At 37.8% G+C, this 22564-nt stretch overlaps 4 protein-coding genes across 6 annotated transcripts; 2 read left to right on the forward strand and 2 right to left on the reverse strand.

Moving 5' to 3' along the window:
* Positions 1 to 619: 619 nt before the first annotated feature.
* On the forward strand, positions 620 to 2541 carry LOC149039589 (uncharacterized). Of its 2 annotated transcripts, none has more exons than XM_089181954.1 (3): positions 620 to 937; positions 1341 to 1445; positions 1964 to 2541. In XM_089181954.1, the coding sequence occupies exons 1-3, from the start codon at positions 905 to 907 to the stop codon at positions 2069 to 2071; spliced, it is 246 nt and encodes an 81-aa protein (XP_089038080.1). In that variant the 5' UTR covers positions 620 to 904; the 3' UTR covers positions 2072 to 2541. The 2 variants fall into 2 exon arrangements, with proteins under 2 accessions (XP_089038080.1, XP_089038079.1); XM_089181953.1 differs by having other exon boundaries at positions 641 to 805.
* On the reverse strand, positions 2147 to 11837 carry LOC113680993 (ataxin-7-like protein 3). Its single transcript, XM_089181950.1, has 17 exons — positions 11496 to 11837; positions 10566 to 10693; positions 9456 to 9469; positions 8113 to 8281; positions 7337 to 7428; positions 7171 to 7193; positions 6471 to 6510; positions 6268 to 6335; positions 6120 to 6159; positions 5611 to 5636; positions 5201 to 5244; positions 4677 to 4738; positions 4233 to 4263; positions 3959 to 3987; positions 3394 to 3448; positions 3210 to 3265; positions 2147 to 3136 (listed from the first exon to the last, which is right to left on the reverse strand). The coding sequence occupies exons 1-17, from the start codon at positions 11556 to 11558 to the stop codon at positions 3066 to 3068; spliced, it is 1011 nt and encodes a 336-aa protein (XP_089038076.1). The 5' UTR covers positions 11559 to 11837; the 3' UTR covers positions 2147 to 3065.
* A 101-nt stretch (positions 11838 to 11938) lies between these two features.
* LOC113681004 (cilia- and flagella-associated protein 410) lies at positions 11939 to 17876 on the forward strand. Of its 2 annotated transcripts, none has more exons than XM_089181951.1 (10): positions 11939 to 12114; positions 12224 to 12242; positions 12424 to 12470; positions 13358 to 13395; positions 14616 to 14801; positions 15335 to 15441; positions 15769 to 15826; positions 16203 to 16251; positions 16642 to 16765; positions 17435 to 17876. In XM_089181951.1, exons 1-10 carry the CDS (start codon positions 12035 to 12037, stop codon positions 17609 to 17611), a joined length of 885 nt encoding a protein of 294 aa, XP_089038077.1. In that variant the 5' UTR covers positions 11939 to 12034; the 3' UTR covers positions 17612 to 17876. The 2 variants fall into 2 exon arrangements, with proteins under 2 accessions (XP_089038077.1, XP_089038078.1); XM_089181952.1 differs by having other exon boundaries at positions 11941 to 12114; positions 12193 to 12242.
* Positions 17877 to 19722: 1846 nt separating this feature from the next.
* On the reverse strand, positions 19723 to 22330 carry LOC149039590 (uncharacterized). The gene is made up of 2 exons (XM_089183139.1): positions 22258 to 22330; positions 19723 to 22136 (listed from the first exon to the last, which is right to left on the reverse strand). Exons 1-2 carry the CDS (start codon positions 22328 to 22330, stop codon positions 20017 to 20019), a joined length of 2193 nt encoding a protein of 730 aa, XP_089039265.1. The 3' UTR covers positions 19723 to 20016.
* Positions 22331 to 22564: the final 234 nt, after the last annotated feature.

A 22564-nucleotide genomic window follows, 5' to 3' on the forward strand; every position in this document is an offset into this window, starting at 1 on the left:
CCCTGCATATGAGTTAGTGTCAGGACGGCAATGGCTTCCATTTACACGGAAACCCCTTGTGAAAATAGTCATGAAATCAGTGATAGCACTTTGAACTTAAATGTCCTTCACGCATTGCATCATTGCAAATTATCTCTCTTCCTAGGACTGTTAAGACGTTTGACCCCCATGTGAAATCGATTTTAAGAGCTCCTGAAATCAAAAGATTATGGTATGGTACGTTATTTTCTTTGCCAAGTGTTGAGCCAACATACGTTATTATACATTAGATTTACTATGAAAAGGCTTCGGCAGATAACTCAGCCCTCGGCATTGATGATTCATGATATCCTGATCAACCTCATCCAATAATTGCTTATTTATAGTACATGGTGTAGCTCATGAACGACCGCAGACCGCGAAATCCGGTCCGAATCCTCAAATCCTCATTTCAGCTCGAGAGATTCGACCTCCACCACTCATTTGGGAGAGTTACTGGGAGGACCTTGGGGAATTAGATTTGTCTCGAAGGACTTGTCAAGATCTATCACACCTACGACAAATGAACTGTCACGATGATTACTGGAGGCCATGCCGTAAGAAAAAAAATCTGGAGAGAGAGCTAAAAAAAGCGACAAATGGATATTTGCATCACAATCGACAAGTGTAAACAAACCGCGAATGAAGTAAAATACTTTCAAATTATTTGCAGCCAAACAAGAGAAAAAAGACAATCTCAATGCTGTTTTTTCCTTATCGCGCGAAATTGATCTGACTGGGACTTTACATGCTGTATTGGTGTGCTAAGTTGCGTAACTTTACTGTGGTATGTTTACATCAGTTTGATTAACATTTGAAAGAGATAAGCGAAGCTACTTATACAGGAAACTCTGAGGTTGGATCAATATTGCTTCGCACGTTTACCATGTGTCGCTGGGGTTGCCGTGAAAATGATATGGTGGGTAAATGAATTTGTAGCAATGCGAAGTTATTACTCGGTTCTGCCTGTTTACTTCGGAACGTTTAGAAGTTTTGAGAGTTTAGAAAATTCCAGAGCAAGATTGATTTAATTTGTAATGAATAACATTCGTTTACGTAAGTTACAAAAGGTAAACATGTTGCAGATATACTGAGATCGTCAAGAAGCCTCGGGAATTAAAACGAAAATAAGAGCTGAGCACAAGAACGAGTTGGGGGGCCATAAACAGAAGTTATCCTTCTCCAATCAGCTCCTATTCCCACTCATAGGGAAGTAAAAATGTAGCGCGCGCGTAACACCGGGCCGGGTTTACCTTAGCCACAAGCCTTGCAAACTGCTCATTGTTTGCTATTGACGAGAGAATTTTCTCGTTTTATTCAAGATATTTAAATGCAAGTTTTGCGGAACGAATTATTGTAAGGCGTGTGGAAGGGGAGATTTTCATGGTGTTATGACCGCTACGTCAGTTTGCAGAGTTTGTTTCCAGGTATGTTTAATTAACTTGTAAGAAATGTATACGAAATGAACAAAAAAGTTTAGAAGCTTCTTGTTCCACGCTTATATTAAACTTGGAGAAAAATAATCATGTACGACCGCTTATTTCGATTACGAGACAGTTTCACAACAGAGACGGGTAGTTCACTCAAATTTGTAAAAGCCAAGGCATTCCTCAGATATCATTATCGGCTACCTCTTTCGAGCCGATTTACCAAATGTTTTCTCAGGGATAATCTTCTAATTTAGAAAAACGTTTGCCTTAATCTAAAGGCAAACAATGCAGACACGAGACGAGTATCACTCACTCAGTACTATAAATTAGGGCAACGATGCGTGCGGTCAGTGAAACGTGTCGGAGAGGGTGTAGGGAAAACTGAATTTTAAGGTCCCCCCCCCCCGCTTCAAAAAGCGCTTGTGTCTCTCTGAGGAAGGGGGGAGGAGTATTTCTAGAGTCTCCATGTTCTTATAAGAAATTCTTCTCAGAAGCTACATTTCTTCTGATTTCAGCCCAAATGCCAAGGAGAAAAGGTTGGAAATACTCGGGAAAAATCAACCAAGAAAGAAATGAAGAAGAAGACAACAGTCAAGACAAATTCCTCCCAGTCCAAGAAATAACAACTAAATTTAAAAAGACTGATCGTTCTAAAAGAAAAACCAATATACACGTAGTTTCTAATGACTAAAATCTAGTTTCCAAATTCTAATGCTAATTTTATTTTCAAGCTGCTTATCAAACTTGCACTCACAGAGGCAATTCGTCAATAACTTACTCAGCCACAATTGCGACATTACAAGGCTTTACGTACCAATGCTTTTTCTAGTACAGCAGTTAACGTTAGAATCAAGTTGAAGTTGACCGCGTCTGTATTGAGAGCACTGTTATCTCCTTGACAAAAATAATCCTGCACTCACTGTTTATGTGCAGTCGTACCGGGCAATCGCGCCATTTTAAATGAAGTGTCGTGTGTAATCTGCGTTTGCTTCGGTTTTGCAGTGCAGCGCCATACTGTTTGTCCAATCTCTAGGGTTTGTCATTTTAAATCCGTGCTAATCTTCGCCATGCATTAAAATCCTTGTTCCTTAATGGGATAAGCTCATCTTTTCTAGTGTCTCTCAACTCTTGGAAAGTTATTTCCAGGTTTTCTCGATGAAAGAAAGTCCTTTATCGCGCTCAAAGTGACGCAACTTATTACTTCCGGTTTTGAGTTTCCCAAAATAGTTGGTGAGAATTCACATTCCGGAAAGAGCCCACGTCTGTCAATAAAAAAGCCAGTTACATCGAAAACTGATTAAGAACCATGTTCCACAAACCACTTTAGGTGCTACTAGTACCTTTTTACTCACTTACGCAAAATGCCACAAGAAAACGTGAAAAGACGTTGCAACCAAACGCAAGTCTTATTCAAATCCAACGGTTGAAAGGCCGACCAAAACTAGCAGGTGCCAAGCTTGCTTTGCTAATGGCTCATCAGTCAGAATTCAGAATCACTGCAACAAATTAAATGCGCGTACTAATCCAAAAAACAGCACCTAGCGCTCGCTGGTGTAACCTTAAGTCTCGCCCGTGACACTTGTCTTGAACTGATACACGGCCTCGAGTTTCGTGAGTTCATCTGGGACGTCTTTTGTGTTTTGCTTTTTTCTTTCTCTTCTTTTTCGAAAGAGGTACGCTTCCAAATGCTAAGAAACAAACAGAGGGAATTTTTTGAATACGATTATTACTCAAACGAGACGAAATTGTAAAAAGTCTTACCAGCGGGTGAGTTGTCGTCGCCTGTCGAAACATTCGATTCTTCCTCCCATGATAACCTTTAAATGAAAATAGAGAATTTGTTCGGCGTACACAAAACTTTTATCAGTACAAGCTCCAGAAATGTATGTTGTAAATGTGTATCAGACCACCTCGACTTAATCGGTGGAAATTCAAAGAGTTAAACCTGTTCAAAGTATCTCTCAAGGCTTGTCCATCACCATCCTCATAGCTGTCAACATCTGTTAGTACAAAAAGAAATAAGTTATGTTTATGACGCAAGTTACAAGGGGCTATTTCACCAAACTTTAGTTCAACTTCATTTTGCCCCCCACCCCCTCCCTCCAAAGGCATACGAACTTATGTCACAGACCGCGTTTGGAGGTTCCAAAGAGTAACCTGACTACTGGAAAATTTTTTCGCACGTGGTACAAATTTGGCAAAGGACCCTGACATGTTTTCCAGCCGCGCGCCAAATTGCGCGGAAAATAAAAGAAACCCTCGCTGTCAAACTGCTTAAACAGTTTTCAGCTTTAAAACACTGTGACTTATAGGCTAGTGTGGTTGTTTTATAACTTCTGCAAGAGAACTAGGTTCTGACAGCCTGAAAGCACGTCACCTGACCATTATAAGTGGTTGTTTAGGACTAAATTCGAACCTACAAACAAGAAGTAGAAGGATGACTGAGCGCAAAGAATATTACGACGGTCTTGTAAAACAAACTTTTTCGATATGTGAAGATAAATACTTACCAATCACATCATCAGCTTCCAGTGAACTCCTGGACAAATAGAGATATGTAAATACAAAAGAAAGAAGGGACAAATAGGTACTAAATTAGTTTCGTAATAGAATTTCAAAGTGACAAAAATTACATCGACATACAAAAGTAAAACTATGCCAAAAGACCACACGACTCTAGGAGGAGTTTGAGGCAGCGAGTGCCAGTTTAAATTTCTTCAAGTTATAAAATTTAGAGAGCTATAATTACATAGGGATGTGTCGTTATACCCACTGCATCCTCACCTTCCTACAATGGGTTCAAATTCTGCATAACCTGCACGAAAACAAAATCAAACGTCTGGTAACCATCATGCTATGAGATATTTCTTTTCTAACTTTTGAAAGTTTCATTTCAATTAAAAAATGTGTCCAAAAACATATACGAAATAGAGATCACCATATAACAGTTTAATAAAGCAAAACTTGGCGACACGCAGGACACGCGTTTCCCCTCTCGCGGGAAGATTTAAGGCAAGTGGAGGAGAGGTTTGCCTGGGGTCTGGCACTAATGACCTCTCGCCGGCTCACGCTGCTCAAGGACTCGTGCCGAAATGCTTATAACGCTGACCAACTCGCAGGCTTAGTGGGGCTATGCACTTAGCTCGGTGATCAATTATTTTTCCTCTGTTAAAATACAATTTCACCACATCTGTAAAGACAGCATATCATTGCACACGTATTTAGTACCTAAAAGTCGTAGACGGACATTCTGTCTCTGTTCATCTGAATGCTGCGGACATCGATGAGATCTAAGAGAACATTGCAACAAAGATAAACATTATAGATCAATAAAAAGGATTAACGAGTGTAAAAGAAGGTTCGAGATTCTTTGTATAAAAAAGACTGCAATTATAAGTTTTTGGGGAATATTGTTCCTCCAAAACAAGGCAGAAACTAACCAAAAGAATTAATTTAAGATGGATGTTCGTCTCTCCATAAAAATTAGACACATGCCAAAAATCAACTACAGCTTCTTGTAACTTTTTGCCAGGAAATGAACAAAGAAGAGAATAGTGTAGAAGCACATGGAATGTTCTCCCCGGACATCTGTATAAACAATAGTTCATGTTATTGAAATTTTGGTACTTCTCTCCTCTCTGATGCCAAACAAACACTCTCTCTTCGGCAAGTTCAAAAACTACTATAGACCAAACATAGCACTTTGTTTAAAGTCTTTCATTTGTATACAATCTCATAAAAAATAAATTTACCTTGTGCACATGCGTGCTGTATGTTCTGATATTACACCACACGTCTGCAAAACAAATAGTTAGATAATAACGAAACAAAGATCGAATTAGAGGAAGATTATCCATGTATACATTCTTCTGAAGGAAGGTTTTAGTATCATCAAGTTAGACCTTTAAGTATTACCATGTAAGCAGTATTGTACTTGGATTGAAAGCTGTTTGAAAAATAAATCCTTATTGTAAGTAATGTATTACTGAAAACACATTGTACGTACTATACTAAAGTTGGTGATTTTGTTTCGTTTTGCTCTGTATTGTAAGGTAATGCTTTGAAAATAATTATATCAAATATAACTTATTGATGTTTAGAGAAAGGTAAGGCACAGGTAGTGTGTGAAATAACTTGAATTTCCTAAGGTAAATGTACACACCTGGGAAAGAAGGCTCTTCTTCTCCTCTGAAAAATATAATCGAAACAGTTTATGTTATCATAAAGACAAACACAACTTTTCCAAATTATTGGGAAAGACATTGTCAGCTCATTCAAAATGTAGCAATCACCACCAAAATTTGGTCAGCTTCTTTTGCAGTTATGGGAGAAAAATAACTAAGTGTGTAATGGCTAACATTCTGACCACTGGACCCATAGGCACACATACAAGCACTGGCTGAATGATTTTGTTGTGTTGATTGGAAAAACTCTTCTTTCTCTCAATGCAATCTTCCACACAGGGGTACATTCCTGAGTGGAGAATGGGCACTGATGAACTGTCAGGGGGAGTCTTGCAAAATTACCAAGGGGGAGAGGGGTAAACTGAGGATAACCCCCCCTTAAATCATGAGATTTCAATGTGTGATAGTTTATCGTAGCGTATCCCTCATCAGTGAACATGCAACTGAAATCTAGAGCCCATAATCTATCCCTAATTACTGTACACACCATTTCCAAGGGGTTCAAAGGCAGCCACAGTGAGTCCAGTCTACAAAATACAAAAACTGAATCAACATATTAAACTTTCAAAAAATTATTTCCTGCTTTACTCAAAATATTCTACACAGTATTGCAACATAAATAAGCTGAATTTTACCCTCGTTGCTGGTAATTCGCCACTGTGAACAGAACTAGGCGTGCCTGGACGTGGTGTACCAGCTTCACCTTAAGACCAAAAAAAATAAAGAAAAAACTCAACTGAAGTGATACAAGTCAATGAGCAAGACTCTACCTTGAATTTTTTTTAAATGCGCAACAGAGCCACAAACTGAACTTAAAATTAGTAATTATTTCACATACCATTCTTCCTAGGGGCTTTTGCTCTCCTGGGTGAATTTCCCTTGAAAGACAGAACAATTTTGATAGCAATAAAGTAAGACTTGGGTAGTAACCATTTAACCCTTAATTCCCAAGATCTAATTGTTAATTCTCCCTTCTAAATGTTACACATTTCCTTGTAAATAAGTCATGAGAACTTCATGTTAAATCAAGATAACATCTTCCACCTGATTAGCTTGAGTCTTCTCTTTACCTGTTTGCTGGATAATGTATGAATATTGAAAGGAGAAGTAACATGTTAATCACCCCTGGGAGTTGAAGGGTTAAAAGAGGCCACCCCTTCCTTTCCTACATTTCACTCCCATAAGTGATTGACATGTAACCTCTCCCTATAACATCCACACATTATCCAGCCAATATGTAATGAGAATACTCAAACTTATCAGGTGCAAGTGAGTAGTCTTGATCTACCACCAAATTCTCGTGACTTATTTATAAGGAAATGAATATCAGCTAGAGGAGAGAATTAACAATCAGATCTTGGGAGTTAAAAGATTAAGTTATGATTAAAAATGGCAAACCCTTCCACTACTCATTAGCTTTTCATGTGTTATGAAACACATACCTTGAATTTGAATTTGCTAAATGAAGTTTATTCATAATGAGATGAAAATTCCATTTACTTAGCTTCTTAAAAAGTCATTACCATTTGAAAGCTTACCCTGTCTCTCTTATTCTTCTTTCCTGCAAAGTGAAAAAAAAATTTTTTTCTTGTTAACCCTTGAAAACTCATTATATTTGTGAAAAGCAGCATGTTCATTGCACTTGAATACTAAAAAAGGTAACCAATATATGCCTCAAAGAAGTGAAAACAAGTCCCAACAAACCTGGTTTTCTGTCTGAATTCCAAGTCCAGTCATCGTCAAAGTAGTTGTCATCATCATCATCTCCGTCAATCAGTTTGCCTGTGGTTGCAAGCCTGGCAAATTGATGCAAGATGGGAAACTTAAACTTAAATCTTATTAAACAGTGACCATTTTTATGGAAAAGTCCTGTAAATTAATATATGTGTCAAAACTTTGACCTCTAATGGTCCCATTTCATGCACTGCAAACAAAACCTTGAATAGAATGCTGGTTGTTTTTCACAGGTGAATCCATCTAAATTTGCAAACAGTACCCTTATACTACAGGTTCTCTTAATGAGACAGTCTACAAGCCAAATATAAGAATTTTTTTTTTCAGATTTTGCAAATTGTTCTTGCTCAGCAGATTTAAGTTCCAGCAGAAAATACTACCACAAAAAAAATGACCAGAAATTCATGTATTTTCTTCTCTCTGTCAAATGGTTAAAAAAATCCCACTACAAAACCTTGCATTCCACCTCATTGGAAATATCCATCACTCTCCAAATTATCTGTGGTAGAACATTTCTTTGCTAGTTTGAAAATTACCACTAAAAAATTGTATAACCATTTTCTAAATTCAGTTTCTTTCCTTCGTTGTTCAGAGACTTACAGAGAAAATCCCAAAAATTAGTTCCAACAGAAATTTCCATTACCTAAAGTAAGCAATAATTTTGTACCAACTGAACTAATTTGAGCAGTATGCAGTGTTCAAATAACAAATTTAAATAAGATAATTGAATAATTCATTCATACAACCTCCTACTGGCCAGTCGGCTGCTGTTACGACCCATTCCTAGGCATTTTTCTAGGTGAGGGGCAAATCTGTTAGCAGCCATGTTCCTCTGACAGCTGGGACAAATGCACTCAACCTGTTTCTTTAATGGTCCCTGCCCAAACACATCCAGACCATCACGGTCCACCACTTCTGCAATAATGAATAAAAAAAAGGGGACTTAATTCCCATGAGTGACCAAGAAAGAATTTCTTGTCACCATAGCATTACAACATCAGGCAGATGTGATGAAAACAAAGTAAAATATCAATTAAAGGATTATTAGTTGATCCACAACAAAATTTTCCAAACTATCATAATTAAATTGTACAGTAGACACCTTAAGATTGATTGGCCTACAATTTCTCCTAAAAATATCACCCTTGAATCAAATAATTTAGTTAGAAGCCCTTTCAGTCAAATCATACTTTTTCATGTATTAACCCTATAACTCCCAAGATCTGATTGTTATTTCTCCCCTCTAGCTGCTACACATTTCCCTGTCAATTAGTTATGAGAATTTGGTGTAAGATCAAGACAAAGATATCTACCTGATTAGTTTGAGAATTCTCATTATCTCTTTGCTGGATAAAGTATGGATATAATAGGGAGAAGTTACATTTTAATCACTTCTGGGATTTCAAGGGTTAAAACAAAACAATACACATATAAGAGAAGAAAAGAGGCATCACATCTTGAACAACAGGGCCGACTTGTTCAAAGGGCAGATAATGCTATCCAACAGATAAATCACTTCCCAGGGAATGAGTGTCACCAAAATGTACTGCCCTATCTACATCACAGAGATTTATCCAGCAGATAAGGTAATTGAGTATTATCAACTGAGTTGATAACATAAATATGCTACCATAAATAGTTTAAAAGCTGACATTTCAAGCATTAAACCTTCATCAGAGAAATGGCAAAGGGCTAACACTTGAAACATCAGCTTTGAAACCCCTTATGGTGGCCAGTTTTCTTTATCAACTAAGTCAATAATCCTAAATGACCCTGTTATACTCCCCACTGATGTAGCACTTCAATTTCTCTAAAAACTTACCCCTTTATCAAGTGGATAGCCTTATCCACACTTTAGTCAACCAAGGACAAGTAAAAAGATAATATAAGGTCAACACCAGACAGTTATTAATATTATTACTGAGAAAAGTAATAAATGAGAAGTGCTCTGTTAAATTGTTTTCCAGTAGGCTACTTTTGTATAGATAAGAATAATTACACTTTGTGTTTTATTGTAACATGACATTGAGGACTAAAAAAAGCCACAAAAAACTTGAACAAGAAGCAGTTTCCAAGTTAGAATACTTACCAAACTGTTTCATACTGATCACAGAAAGAACATGAAAAGCAAAGTAAATATGAAAACATTTAGCATTCAGCAAGTTATCGAATAAGGAACTTGAGCTAAAAGAATTATTTTAGAGCTGTAATGGTAAATTCAATAACATGTTAATTGAATACACATACTGTTAGTTCTTGAAATCCTCACAAATCATTCTTAGATCCCAGATATAAAGCTATTTCATAAGCAAATCACTGTATTTTAACCACACAACCTAACAGATACAGTTGCATAAACAATGCTTCCTTTTGAAACCTCTCATTCCTCTCAGAATTTACACAAGAAGAATTGTTTCCTATGACAACAGGCCCCTTTACCCCTGTCTACTTTTCTATTCACCAGTGAATAACAAACTGTTGGAAGTAATTTTTAGTGGTACCCCTCATGCACTTGGTCCCACTCCCTTTATCAGAATACCATATTTTTCTCATATAAGTGCCCTTGCTTTAATCAAAGCCCTCTCTTGGATAAGCATGCCCCCCTCCCCCTCCCCCTCCCCCCCACAACCCTTTTGCCAAAATTTTAAACAAGCATCCAGGTGCTTATTCAAGGAAGTATGGTCTTCAATCATCTTGTTCAGCCAAAATCTAGTTATTAAGCATATCATCTTGAGAGTTAATTTGCTTGTTGTTGCTTGTCTGTTTCAGAAACCAATTGTTATGATTTTAATTACATTACACCTTGAAGTAAAGGTGAAGTCTGTACTCAAGCCTATAGGCCCACCCAGCCACAGCTTATCCCAGATTCCATGTTGGATAAAGTTACTAGGAGTATTACTACTCTCCCCTGGATGTGATGCTAGTCCATTGCAAGGTTATCCCCCAACATTTTATCAGGCTTCCCTGAAAAATTGCTGCCACCCATTCATAATCCTGGTTAGAGAGAGGCACTCTGAAAGTACAGCATTTTGCCCAACAACACAACACAATGACCCAGCAAGGTCTACCACTCCAACATCTTAACCCAAAGCCACTGACTGTCCTGCCCTTACACCTCTCCTCAACTACTAACTGTCTTAAAATTACAAGTGAGCGGTGTACAACAAAATATGTAAGGGCAAAAGTAGATGACACTAACATTTTTTCATCTGATTGCTCAAGGACACTGTACACTCCTTGTTTAACGGAACGATGAATGTCTAAACAAACACCGACAATGGCCTCATCAATCAGCTCATTCACAATACCAGACTCCAAGCTGGAATCCTATGAAAAATAAAAGGAGAAAAAAAGTTCATTTAAAACATCCAACTCACCAGGCGTTTTATTACATGGGTTTCAATAACTTTTTTCCAGTGGTGAGGTAGATGGCAGTACCCTAAGGCAAAACCCAAACAAGTGAGCCTGCTTACAGGCTAAATAGTCAGTAGTAGACCACCAGCAACTGGATTTTCATGAAACTCTTGCATTATACACGACATAAGAAGGTTTGATAATTTGACACCCAAAGAGAAAGAGGGAGTTTTAATACATCAAAAGGATGGAGCAGTAATAGTGCTCTGAGGTCTTGATTTCTGGCTTTGGAACCAGTAACCACATAAACCCCCTTACAAAAATATGGAATGATTTATTGTTTATACCAAGCCCCAGACTTGTTCCAAGATTGGATAACCCTACCCACGGATAGCATAGCATGTTTTTCTATCACTTCTCTGTCAGAAAGTGATTTATCCTTTGGATAGCCTTGTCTACCATTTAATCAAATGGGCCCAGACAGATAATCAAACTGTCAAAAGCTAATTGATTTTGCAGTCTCACCGAGTCTCGATTAAATGGAAAAAATATCTGATAACACTTGCATAATATTGTAATCAAGGAGTTTTTTCAAACAAGACAAGCTTGATAATAGTAGTTGAGCTTTAGTTAACAGGAGTAAGAGCGGGTAATTTTGAGTAATATTAATAGTGTTGGTGAAGTTTTAGATACATGTATAGCTATTGGTCGAATTAAACGTGAGATGTATCTTAGGGTAATATTAATCTGTGGAACGACATTTTAAAAAACTCACTTCATCCAGGTCTAAGCTTTCCACTTCCGATGGTGAACTTCCAGTTTCCAGTAGCCCGCTCATAACTTCAAGTCTAGATCTGAAGGTGTCTATAAAATCAGAGCGCCGAGGCACGCCATTTCCGCAGGGCAAAGTTAGTGCAAAGTTTCCTAGGTTTAATATTTTTCTTGAGAAATTTTCCTTAGCCAGGAGCCTAAGTTAGCAAAACGTCCCTGGACGATGCTACATTTTGCGAGTGTATCAAGTTCAACGGCTATCACATGGCTGAATCCAATTTGCAATTTTCATCCCAAAACAGCGTTAACGAAACCTTGGCCAGGTTACATGTCAATACAGCAGCAGTCGTGGAAATTCGTTTTTCTTCGTGATTTCCGGAATTCTACCGAGAGCTCTCGTAAAGCTTCTAAAATTCCGACGGATCTCCGACGAGACATCGAAGGTCAGCGGAGTGCTTTCTAAACCTTGCAGAAAATGGCGGAAAGCTTGCAGAACGGGAGTCAAATTAGGAAAAACAAACGACATCAGTAGCCAATTACAACATGTCTAGGTTAACAGAACAGCAAATCTTGTCAAGAGCCAGAGCCTCCTCTCTTGAAAATGTGAAGAATCTTAATTTTTGGTGAGCGAGCGACACTTTTTTCACCTCTATTGTAGAACGAGATCGAAGGAAAATGACGCTATATTTTTGTTGTCATAGTTTCACGTATATATATTTTCTCTCCTTGTAGGGGAAGTGATTTGAGCGATGTAAGTACAGTACGATTGCTTGTCTTGTTTTAAATTCTGAACTTAATTGAAGATGTCTGTAATTAAAACCCAGTGATTTTTTTTATATAATTATATAAAATTCCTTTATATTTCAACAAGGATAAGATTTTTATTGGTCTCAATCTTATTTACACACAATTTCATTGTTTTTCTCCTCCAGATTTCTGTTTTACGCCAGATGCCAAATGTTGAAGTTTTAAGTTTAAGGTTTGTGTTGGGAAGTGAATGCTCTTATACACAGTCATTTAAATTTTCAACCAAAGGTCTTTGTCACTGCATTGACATTCCTTAGCCTGGTCTTTCTCTTTGATCATTTGAAATTGTAGATTTCAAGCATACTTTTTTTTTTTTAGTGTTAACAACATATCAAGCCTGGAAGACTAAACCCTAACCCTAAGCAATTTTCAACCAAAGGTCTTTGTCACTGCATTGACATTCCTTAGCCTGCTCTTTCTCTTTGATCATTTGAAATTTTAGATTTCAAGCATACTTTTTCTTTAGTGTTAACAACATATCAAGCCTGGAAGACTAAACCCTAACCCTAAGCAATTTTCAACCAAAGGTCTTTGTCACTGCATTGACATTCCTTAGCCTGGTCTTTCTCTTTGATCATTTGAAATTTTAGATTTCAAGCAAACTTTTTTTTTAGTGTTAACAACATATCAAGCCTGGAAGACTAAACCCTAACCCTAAGCAATTTTCAACCAAAGGTCTTTGTCACTGCATTGACATTCCTTAGCCTGGTCTTTCTCTTTGATAATTTGAAATTTTAGATTTCAAGGATACTTTTTTTTTTAGTGTTAACAACATATCAAGCCTGGAAGACTAAACCCTAACCCTAAGCAATTTTCAACCAAAGGTCTTTGTCACTGCATTGACATTCCTTAGCCTGGTCTTTCTCTTTGATCATTTGAAATTTTAGATTTCAAGCATACTTTTTCTTTAGTGTTAACAACATATCAAGCCTGGAAGACTAAACCCTAACCCTAAGCAATTTTCAACCAAAGGTCTTGGTTACTGCATTGACATTCCTTAGCCTGGTTTTCTCTTTGATAATTTGAAATTTTAGATTTCAAGTATCCTTTTTTTTTTAGTGTTAACAACATATCAAGCCTGGAAGACTTTGCACATTGTAAGTATTGTTGATTTTGGTTTGATAGAAAATATTCATGTATGGGTTCTCTAACAATTCACAAGATTGAACAATTCATAAGATTAATACTGAGGTTTAGTTATTTTTTTTCCTGCAAGAAGGTGTAATTAAGGTGAGGACTTGGGAAAAGTGCACCCTAAAACAGAGATTTTTTCCAGGGCTAGTGACAGATGCAAAGATTGTGGGAATATTTATTTCAGGAATCACAAATGTTTGTGTTTCTTGATGGATGGTGTCCCTTTAATTGAATTGTCTGTAATCTTTTCACTACACAAATAGAACAAGCTTACCCGGGGTACCCATGGGAGACATGGTAGCCCAATTGTTCAAAGGGAGGAAATGCTACCTACTGGGAAAATCTGTATCCAGTGGATAGTGTAATGTGTTTTGTTAACATTCATCTGCTGGATAGCAATTTATCCATTGGATAGCTTTATGCAACCTTTGAACTACAAGGCTAATAGTTGCTAGGCTGAACTGTTGGTCAAGAGGTCTGGGTTTGAGAAGCCTGAAGAAGCAGGATAAGTTCTGGCTCCATGCACTATTAGGTTCAAGTACAGACTTTGCCTTTTTATCTAGGATACTCAGGGGCTGCCATGCATCCAAATACCATCCCAAATGTCAGATGCCTGGCCACAAGCCTTCTTTCCACACACAATCTCAAAAGATAACCTGGGTATCTGCTAATCAAATTAAATAAACCCCCTCAGTGGCTTTTCCTTACCATGATGTTTCTTAGATTTCCCTGAAATGCTGAGGTCAAGGACAGTCACCTGAAAGCTATCCACATTACCTTTTGGAACAGGGCATACACCTTCACATTTTTTCTGACAATTTTTCTCAAGAGAGTTGTATAGTACATCACACATACTTGACTACTGAATATAAAGTTTTTCTCCACCCACACTCCCATCCTTAACCCTTTAACTCCCATGATCTGGTTGTTAATTCTCCCCTTTAGCTGTTTTTCCTTTTTTCCTCATTTCCTTTTCCTGGTAAATATATCATAAAAATTTGGTGTAAGATCCAGATAACAACTTGTACCTGATAAGTTTTAGTATAATTCATGGATGGTGTAGAGAGAAGTTACATTTTAATCACTTCTGGGAGTTGAAGGGTTAATCATTGACTGATAACTTTGATAAATTTCTAGTGAACTACATTGTTTGCTTCTGTTCTTCTTATTTTGTTTCGTGAAGGTCCAAGATTAAGAGAATTATATTTGAGGAAGAATAACATTGAAGACATCAGTGAGATAGGTTGTCTGAAGAATCTTCCTAAGCTAAGAGTGCTGTGGCTTTCAGACAATCCTTGTGCCAATGTGGAACATTACCGAATGACTGTTCTAAAGAATTTACCCAAACTCACCAAGCTGGACACTGTAGGTTGGTGAAATTATATCTGTTTTAGTGACATCAGAGGCTATTGTTTGCTTTTGTTGATCCTTTTTCCTTTTGTTTTCCCTGCCTTTTCTCTGTGTGCAAAATGAGGGACTCAATACTCAATATCAGAGGTGAATGTTGAACATTTCCTAACCCTTTCACTCCCAAGATCTCATTAGTAATTCTCCTTACTGTCTGACATACAGTTCTTGTGAGGTTATGTCTGAGAATTTGGTATTGGATCAACTAATGATCCCTTGGCTGATATTTTCTTTTTTCTCATCACTTACGTACTTGATATTGTCTTGATATTGTAAGGAGAAATTCTGTCTTGGTCACTCATGAGAGTTAAAGGGTTAAAACAGGAATCAGATTTCATAGCAAGATCTTTATAGGTGTTAATTGAAGAAATATTGTTCCTAATTGCATCATGATTTTCACAACTTTAGGATGAAATGTCTTAACCAAGCTCTGCAATGAATGTCAATCAGAAATAGGATAGATTCAAATTAATTGAGTGTGTATTGTCTTACTAGTGGTTGAGGAGTCAGAAGTGGAAGAGGCAGCCAAAGAAGGAACCGAAATCAAAACACCAGATGAAATTCCTGTCCATGATTTAGAATTGACTGCCACCGTTGGAAAGGTGATGATAGAAATTTTGATTTTCAACTCATTTATTTACATAGTTGTACAGTAACACCTATTGACTGGTCTAACTGAGTTGCTTTCATGCCAGTCTTAACCTTTATTACCTGAGAATGACCAGTACTTGATTTCTCCTTACAGCTATACTGCAGGAGCATTCATTGAGGTTATGAGAATAGATGAAATGATCCACAACCTAAGGAGCTTTGACTATTGAACAAATTCTCTTTGTCAGCACTGAAGGAAACGTGTAAAAAAAGTATGGAGAATATAGATACCTATGTTAGGGTGTAAAGGGTTAAACTTTTAACCTGTTTTTCTGCAGGATGTTCTCAAAACTGTTGATGCTTTGAGTGAGGATGCTAATCAACAAGTGTCAACAGGTAGGTTTCATAAACAAGTTCAGCTAAATGTCCAATTTCAATGATGATATTTTAATCAATCTTTCACTCGCCAGAATCTGCATAGGTAGGAATTTTTCCTGGACAGCTCTTGAGAGAGGAAAGCTAGGATTATACAGAGAAATGTGAATAAGATTGCAAAGCACTCAGTGTAGGCTATATTGCAAGCATTGTACTCAGAATAAATTGGTATTTTCATAACTTGCCACACCACCATGTTAAACAAAATTATATTGTGGGAAATCCAATCAAGGACAAGCATTGCATTGACCATTTGGTAAAGGGGTTCAAAATATGGAAATAGTGCTGCTTTTCTTAATGTTCATTTTTGGCATGTTTATTTTGTTTTCATCTGCAGAAAAGGGTGATCCGGAATCAGCACAAAGCAATTTAGTAAATGAAACCAAGTATGTAGAACTATACAGACATAAGTGCTTAAGAATTGCCTTTTTGGCAATTGCTTTTAAGTAGAATGGTAAACTCATTTGATCAGACAATGGTCCTTGTACACAGGTGGGATGCAGTCTTCTCAATTTCATAAAAAGGCATAAAATAGCTGGACTCTTGACTTTGCAGAAATTCCAGGATGGTTTTGCATGAAATGCAGTTAAGAGGGGTGATTTCATCAAGTGAGTTGGCCTCTGGACTGCAGATTAACCCTCTAAGAGCGACTATAATCCAAATTCTCCTCACAATACCACTCCTGAATCATTTTGCATTTGGACCCAACTAGTATCTGGGAGGCTCGAATAAGAATCCTATCCTTTTTTCACTGAATTGTATTTGGTTTTTGTCAGTAAACTTCGAGCCCAGTTAGGACTGAAGCCACTGATGTTGGATGATCAAACCAATGGTGTGACAACCATGGCGGCAACAGATTCCCATCGAACAGAGCCTGTAACAGTTTCTCCCACCCCTAGAGTAAGTTTTGGTTCTGTGAATGATTCAATTTTTTTAAGAATCGTTATTTATTTGAACCATTTAATACACTGAAGCACAAAAGTATTCGCCTGTTGTCATGATGAGTAAGGTTTTGGGGAAACGTAACTATTTGTTCATGCGTGAGTTCATCGAGAGATGAGGCGCACGGGAAGTTAAGAGAGCACGAAAGATGCTGGAAAGTCAGGGGATTTTTCAATAGCATTTTGCACGCTAGGGTATGTCAAGGAAAATCTCTGAACAAGGGTTTTCATAGAGAAAAAAAAGACAAAACAAAACAGGTAATACCTCGAACGAACTGGTAGTTCTCACATTATTTTGTTTCCCGGGCACTTCTTGCGCTTTTTAATCACATAAACATTAAAATCGTCCTTGAATTGATCATGGACTTTTATGAGATCCAAAAAGCACCCAGCCTCATTTACAGTTCTTTTACTGAAATCTTGGCCTCTAACACTGAAAAAAGAATCGAAAATTCTTTCTTCCGTAACCTACATTAAATAGGAAGGATTTGAACAAAGATTTAAATCTGCGCTTTCTATCATACCATCTGACTGTTTTTGTTGTATAGGTGGCACTGGTTTCAGTAAACGCACAGTAAGCTTCTCAAATCAAACGTCTTGTTAAAACTAAATTCTCTTTTTCTCGCAGAGTCAGAATATTTTATCTGCAGTTCTTACTTTGGTACAAGAACTCGACCGTACAAGTCTCTTAACTCTTCGACAAGAGATTGACCAACATCTTCAAGATCTTAATGATGATGTAGAAAGTAAACCGTATTCTGAGAACAAACCTCCTCCAAATGAAAAGGAGGCAATGGTGGACTAAGACTGAAACTGCGATGCTTTTATATTAACGTAGATGTTGGACTTATATCCGTAGCTAAAATGACAGACTACCTTGTCTTGACAAGTAGAAGTCATCTTGTAAATCTCATTCTGATAACAAACCTCCACAAGAGAGGGAAGAAATTTTGGACTGAGAAATAGGGTCTGCTTTTCCTTTACCTTAGAAATTGGACTTCTATCCGGCGTAGCTGAAAGGACGGAATTTCTTGTACTGACAAATAGAAAGCATCTTGCAATTTAATCCATCGGTGGTTTTGGAAGTCTTACTTGTAGCTTAAATATTTGGAAGGGGATTGTGTGAAATTTTGATCTATACCGATTCTGACTGTGTATGATACACTTCTGGGCGTGTAGCTTGGTTTATCGAATTATCCAAGTTTGCGAACCATTCGTCTCATTGCCTGACCACTAGTGTCTAAAATCCAAAATCGGCCACTAGCGTCCAAAATCCAAAATTGGCCACTAGTGTCCAAAATCTAAAATTGGCCACTAGCGTCCAAAATCTAAAATTGGCCACTAGTGTCCAAAATCCAAAATCGGCCACTAGTGTCCAAAATCTAAAATTGGCCACTAGTGTCCAAAATTCAAAATCGGCCATTAGTGTCCGAAATCTAAAATAGGCGACTGGTGTCCTTAAGCCAATATTGGCTCCCAGGGTCCAAAATCCAATGTTGGCCTCTAGTGTTCAAAATCCAATCTTGGCCACTAGTGTCCAAATCCAATATTGGCCACTGGTGCCTTCATAGAAGACATTTCAACTAGGTGGCCTTAAACCAAAACGATTCGTAACCAGAACAAAGTTAAATATGGCCATAACCATCAAGAGCCCGGAGTAATGCCATGCAGACTGTTTGAAGCGCAGGAAAACACAAGTGACCTGCAAATTACGACTGCTTTTTTAGTTTTGTATCATATTGGTGGCTGAAAGGGTGACAGGAGTTTTCTGAGCTGAGCCAATCATAGAGCGAATAAAAACAGAGTTAAGGCAACATCCCGAAGTACTTTCGACACTCAGGTGGAAATAGCTCTACCAATCAAATACCAGATATGTTAACTAACTTTCTGTTCCCTTCTCCACGAATAACCAATCCCACGCACTGTTCATTCCAGAATCTTTTATTTTTCTTCTAAACTTTAGTTAAAGCGAAAATATCGTTAAACTGACATAATACTACAATAAACTTGTATACTAGTATTACATGTATATTCTAGATAAGAACTTCTAGGACGGATATGTTTCACTTTCTATTGGTGGCCAACATTTTAGAAAAGGTTCGCTTTAAAACAAACTACCATGCCTCTCGATTGCGTTTTTTTTTCCGTTTCTTAAATGGCCCTTTACGCTGTCTTGATCAAAGATTTCGCTTTAAATAAATTGACTTGGTTGATCCAAAGTACGTGCGGAAAATTCTTACATGTGAAAGATTGCCTCTAATTCTAAAGATTTTAAGATAACAATCTAAAAAGTTTACAAATACCTTCACGAACGTTCTAGGAAAAAATCATGACAATTACCAATGGCCATTACAGCTTTGCATTAAAATCATTCCTTGATATAAGAATGCAAATACAGTATACTTCGTTTACAAATTCCAGCTGGTTATAATGCTAGCTAAGTTACTACATGGATCATTTAATCACATGATTAAGTCTTGGTTTCAGTAAGTTATGAAAATAGCTAAATGTTAGCTTTAAAAGCAAGTTATTTACATTCAGCCTGCTTATAATTCTCCTGATTGAATTGATTATCCTGTTTTTAACAAGTTTGAGAGCAGAAAGAGACACCTCGCAATTCTCTACAAAAAGTTTCGGTTTTTCAAATATACTTAGAGTTTACAGTATCCCAATATCCCTCACTAACTATATTTCCCCCATGCTTCCATTTGAATTGCAGAATGCCCTTCAACTTTATCATGCGTTACTCCCACTAGCCCTCTTATCATTACCAAGGTATGAAGCCACATGTTAAGACTAAGCCTACAGAAGGTGCTAAAAGTAAACGCAGGGATCATAATATCTTTCTTGAAAGACCCGATGTTGAATCCCAGAAGTAAAGGAGCGTATCCCCCCCCCCACCCCGCCCCGCTCCCATTTAGATCCCCAAGACATCTCCACGTCTTTCAGAGAAGTTTTCAGTTGCAGTCGAAAATCTAAAACCATGTAATCATAACAGTCAATATGAACAAAGATTGACATTATCAATACCCAATAGGAAATCAACAGGTAAAATACTAAAAGCACAGGAGTTCGGGGGCGAACAAGTCACGATTGATTTTCGTTTTGCAATTACAAACCGACGTAAAACAAAGATGATATAGTCCCGAATCGCTTTTGACACTCGATTGAAAAAGCCTTTTATACAGGAGTTTCCTCCTTTTTTATTCCTTATGCTCCTGACCCATTATTCCCTTTCGGGCTTTGCTCAGCTTCAGAACTTATAAACATGACAACAAACGCACCCATAAGGAGAGCAAAGGAAGACAAAAAATGCCACAGGTCATGCCAGTCGAAAAATCCAAAAATGACACATTCTTCGTTTTGGTCACGAGAGTTTTCTGGCGACGATGTTTTGTTTGTGGTGGGTAGCGCTTTAAAAACGGCAAAAGCTGCTAACAAAATGAAAATGGTGAGAAAGATGAAAAGACCTTGTAAAATGGCCTTGACTGAGTAATCACAATCGCAAACACACTTGCATTCGCATTTGCAAAGCTTCTTCCAAGGCCTAGCTTTAGCTAGGATTGCGACAACGCTACAGGCAATGCATGCAAACAGAAACACCTGAGCCAGATCGCTAAACAAATATAACATAAAAATCCCACAGGGCACTATCAGGCCGCCCAAAAGGAATAAAAACGCATCACATTTATCTTTACAGTCATCACTACGAATCTTTTTGTGGATATCTAATTTACGAAAAGCCCAAAAATCCATCACAAGCCACCAAATGATTAGGAATGCAAAGAAAAACCCCTGCATTACTTTGTTGAGCCCAGAATCGGAGTTAAATAGCACACCAAAGTAGTTAAAAGTAAAAAGAGGCACAATGAAAAAAAGGAAGAAGTTAGAAGCGCCAACTGGGTGTTTCGCATTTCCAGAAGAGGGACAACGATTCTGCTCAATGCCATTATACAACAACAGCACAGTTAAACCAGCTATGATAAACATGAAGGCCGAATCGAACTGAAATGTGAACCTGCTTGGGCAGAAGTGGTAAAGGGTGGAAAACAATCCCTCGAAGACTAGTCCCCAGGAAAACGCATACCCAATAGAAAAACAGTACCTCTTTTTCATTGCTTTGGCGAAAAATATGTTCTCCTCTTTTTTCCTTTCTTCCGTTTCCATGGGGTTTTCGGGTTTTGGAATACCTCCCTCCAAATGATGAATGTTAGTTTCAGGACATGACAGAATATGTTCTGGTAGCCTGGATCCCTGAACTTTGGCGGCTCTGCTTTTGCAACGAAGATTCACCTTGGTTTCCAGTATCAGTACCCACACGACTAAGATTAGGCCGTGGAGTATGTAAGTCAAGTTACTTATCATCAAGTTAAACGGAATATCATGACTTGCTACTCTATAACAAAAGTCGTTGTAGTAACAATTATCTCTGTCCCCTTCCTGAATCATCGTATACCAGTTTGCAAACACGAACTGAAAAGCACCTACCATAAGCACATTACCCACAATTCCTGTGATATAGGAGAAGGTCTTTGGACCAAAGGAAAACCAGTGATCTATGATTACCTCCCACAGGGCACAAATTTTTAACTTAACATTATCATTGCCCTGTTCACCTCTATCAACCTTGACCTTGGTAAGAGACTCTTCGAAGAGAAAATACGCAAAGATAGACACTAATATACCGACCAGAAATGATACAAAAAATAGGACACAAATAGGCGTGGCATAATTATAATCAAACGACCTTGTCAGCCTTAATATGACATTTTTTGACTCACTAAGTTTGACGTCACCTGATAAGTTCTTCAGACCAATTCCAATGAACCATTTGGAGATGGAATCGGTTATAGGGGGAATGGAAACTCTGGATAAAGTTATCCGTCCTTTTGTTGCGAAGGAAAGTCGAAGAGATTCCTTCTTGTAATCTATTCTCTCTAAGTCTTTCTGGACGTCGACTTCTTTACAGTTCTGCGATACCTTTAAATAGGCAGCAACTTTTGATTCAGACGTGGCAGTGATGTCCAATTGTGTATCAGAGATTCCTTGAGGTGGAATGAACTGGAACACACGCACCTCGTCTCCCTGGACCTTGACTGTGCGTGGTTGATCAAGCGCAATTTCTGATGCACCTTCGGTTATTTGCACTGTGAAAGAAAGTCCAATGCCTTTTCCCACCACGGATAACAACTTCTCTCCTGTGTTTTGATTGTTGGTAAAACCGGTTGGACAAATGCTTAAAGTGTTCCAAACTGATGTTGGCTCTGAAACGTCCACATGACCAAGTAGAGACGACTCGCCTTGCTGGTACAGGGAAAGTTGCAAGAAACCTAAAAATAAAAGGGATAATCTAGCGCATAAATATATCAATAACTATCAAAACAGATGATAATAAGATCTCATAAGAGCCTACTAATGTGGGATTACTGTTCACTCTATTAGCTCGCTTGCCTTCTGGTCTCTGAATCAAGTTGGGCTTCTTGCTGCAGACACTGTGTTCTAATTTTAGATTCAAGAGAGACATTCAGCTCACAAATTTCTCCAAATCTCTCTAAATTGTAAGGAATGTTAGGGAAGGTCACAGACTCATATTCTCCCAATAAAATCAAACCAGCAAATGACGAATGTATCTTCACAGGATAACTGCTTCTTAGATCACTATAGAAAAGGAAGTCTGAAAATGCTGAGGCTTCTTCTTCTGAGCGCTATTATCAGTAAAAATGTTTTACTTTTCATAAATCACACCCAAGTTCCACAT

This window comes from Pocillopora damicornis, chromosome 9, assembly GCF_964200805.1.
Source record: "Pocillopora damicornis chromosome 9, jaPocDami1.2, whole genome shotgun sequence".
NCBI classification, from domain to species: domain Eukaryota; kingdom Metazoa; phylum Cnidaria; class Anthozoa; order Scleractinia; family Pocilloporidae; genus Pocillopora; species Pocillopora damicornis.

Coding starts and splice junctions, on each gene's coding strand:
- LOC149039589 (XM_089181953.1), top strand. CDS start 767: ATGCTGTATTGGTGTGCTAAGTTGCGTAACTTTACTGTG. Junction 806..1,340: donor AGTTGCGTAACTTTACTGTG/GTATGTTTACAT, acceptor GTTTTATTCAAG/ATATTTAAATGCAAGTTTTG. Junction 1,446..1,963: donor TTTGCAGAGTTTGTTTCCAG/GTATGTTTAATT, acceptor TTCTGATTTCAG/CCCAAATGCCAAGGAGAAAA.
- LOC113680993 (XM_089181950.1), bottom strand. CDS start 11,558: ATGAGCGGGCTACTGGAAACTGGAAGTTCACCATCGGAAGTGGAAAGC. Junction 4,739..5,200: donor ACAGCACGCATGTGCACAAG/GTAAATTTATTT, acceptor ATGTTCTCTTAG/ATCTCATCGATGTCCGCAGC. Junction 3,449..3,958: donor GGAAGCTGATGATGTGATTG/GTAAGTATTTAT, acceptor TTGTACTAACAG/ATGTTGACAGCTATGAGGAT.
- LOC113681004 (XM_089181951.1), top strand. CDS start 12,035: ATGTCTAGGTTAACAGAACAGCAAATCTTGTCAAGAGCCAGAGCCTCC. Junction 13,396..14,615: donor CCTGGAAGACTTTGCACATT/GTAAGTATTGTT, acceptor TGTTTCGTGAAG/GTCCAAGATTAAGAGAATTA. Junction 15,442..15,768: donor TGACTGCCACCGTTGGAAAG/GTGATGATAGAA, acceptor GTTTTTCTGCAG/GATGTTCTCAAAACTGTTGA.
- LOC149039590 (XM_089183139.1), bottom strand. CDS start 22,330: ATGTCTCTCTTGAATCTAAAATTAGAACACAGTGTCTGCAGCAAGAAG. Junction 22,137..22,257: donor CTTGATTCAGAGACCAGAAG/GCAAGCGAGCTA, acceptor TTTTATTTTTAG/GTTTCTTGCAACTTTCCCTG.